At 39.4% G+C, this 1558-nt stretch overlaps 1 protein-coding gene across 1 annotated transcript in view; it reads right to left on the reverse strand.

The window, feature by feature from the left end:
- The window catches only part of LOC109837987 (MADS-box transcription factor 26-like), a 4490-nt gene extending 3433 nt beyond the window's left edge, over positions 1-1057 (reverse strand). Inside the window, exons 1-2 of the mRNA XM_020406390.1 lie at positions 771-1057; positions 126-207 (exon numbers count right to left, since the gene is read on the reverse strand). Of these exons, the coding sequence (XP_020261979.1) occupies positions 126-207; positions 771-952 (264 nt within the window). The 5' untranslated portion in view covers positions 953-1057. The remainder of the gene's footprint in view (positions 1-125; positions 208-770) is intronic.

The raw sequence follows: 1558 nt of genomic DNA on the forward strand, positions 1-1558 counted from the left end.
AAAAATACATGCGGTATACTGTTACAATGCACCTCTTTTTACTATATTCATAGTGCCCCATGAGTTCCAGAATCAAGCAATTTTGACATACTAATAAGTTGAACAAAATGAAATTCTGCAGATACCTGAAGTATGTTCTCATCGCTTCCTTCAAGTTTAGCTTCACCCTGTGCCCTTGTGTACCTCTCAATCAAACCTTGCATGGTCCTTCAAGAAATCAAACCCCAAATTCCATCAGCACAATTGTAACCAAACAATTCTAAGCAAACCTTAGCCTTAAGTAATGGTTGAGTTCAGCAGCTAGGACAATTGCGCTGAGGTTCAGAATTAGAACGCAATTGGCGTTTCGGAGTACGAAAATTAGTTTGTGTTATCGTTGACGTATTGAGAAGGAATTTTGATGATCTATGTATTTTTGTTGAAAATTTGAAGTATTGAATAGCTGACGAATAAGAAGAGTAAAGCTGGTAATTGTAGACAAACTGATTAGTGATCTGAAGAATCATTGAACTAAGGAAAATGTTGGGATCAATTTTCATGCATTGCCATTAAGAAAGAAGAACGTGGTCTACAGTATTCATTAGCGTTCGGTTAAATTTTTAGATAGCTCATGAATGACTTTATTGCTGAAGAGTGAAGAGGAAAGCTTGTAATTGTTTAAACACTGAAATTTGATCTCAGTAATCAGTGGACTAAGGGAAGTTAAAAGTAGTTTTCATGCGTGGCTACTGCGTAGAAGATCAAAGAGTCATCGGTATACATGAGCATACCCCTTTGTGGCCAGTTCGTAGAGTTTTCCATGAGCGGAGAATATGATGATGCCGATTTCGGCATCACACAGCACAGAAAGCTCCTTTGCTTTTTTCAGCAGCCCTGCTCGGCGCTTGCAGAAGGTGACCTGGCGGTGCACCGGGTTCTCAATCCTTCGCATCTGTATCTTTCCTCTTGCCATCTCTGCACGCAACCTCCCACTAGTTTGAACTAGCTTCGAGGTTGTTGCTCTGCTCTGAGCTCTAAGCTCTTGCTTTACTCCCTTGCACAACGAAGATAGCTCTCACGATGAAGAGAAGTCGCATATATACACACGCTCATCCAACCTGGAATAAGTGAACAGGGGCATTTTTTTTTGCCTTTTCGTAAGTGGGGTCCTTTGAGCTCCTTGACGGCATCCTTGTCTGAGGCTGCGGTGGCGGCAAAAATAAAATAGAAAGAAGAAATTTTCAAAACCGACTCAAATCATGTTTTTATTTTCAAAACCGACCCATATTTTTTTTATTTATCAAAATCGACTCACATTTTGCCACGTTAGCTTAATCTCATTTCTTAATTAGTCGGGTTGCCAACCATGACTATTTAGAACAGCAAAAAACGGGTTTAGGATTCTAATTAGGGTTTAACAATCTCCTAAACAGTCGGAGTTGCCAACCCCGACTGCTTAAGAGTGAGATTAAGCTGGCAAAAAGTGGGTCGATTTTGATTAATAAAAAAAAAGTGGGTCGGTTTTGAAAATAAAAACATGGTTTGAGTCGGTTTTGAAAATTTCTTCAAAATAGAAAAG

The sequence above is a fragment of the Asparagus officinalis genome, chromosome 4, assembly GCF_001876935.1.
Source record: "Asparagus officinalis chromosome 4, Aspof.V1, whole genome shotgun sequence".
Classification (NCBI taxonomy): domain Eukaryota; kingdom Viridiplantae; phylum Streptophyta; class Magnoliopsida; order Asparagales; family Asparagaceae; genus Asparagus; species Asparagus officinalis.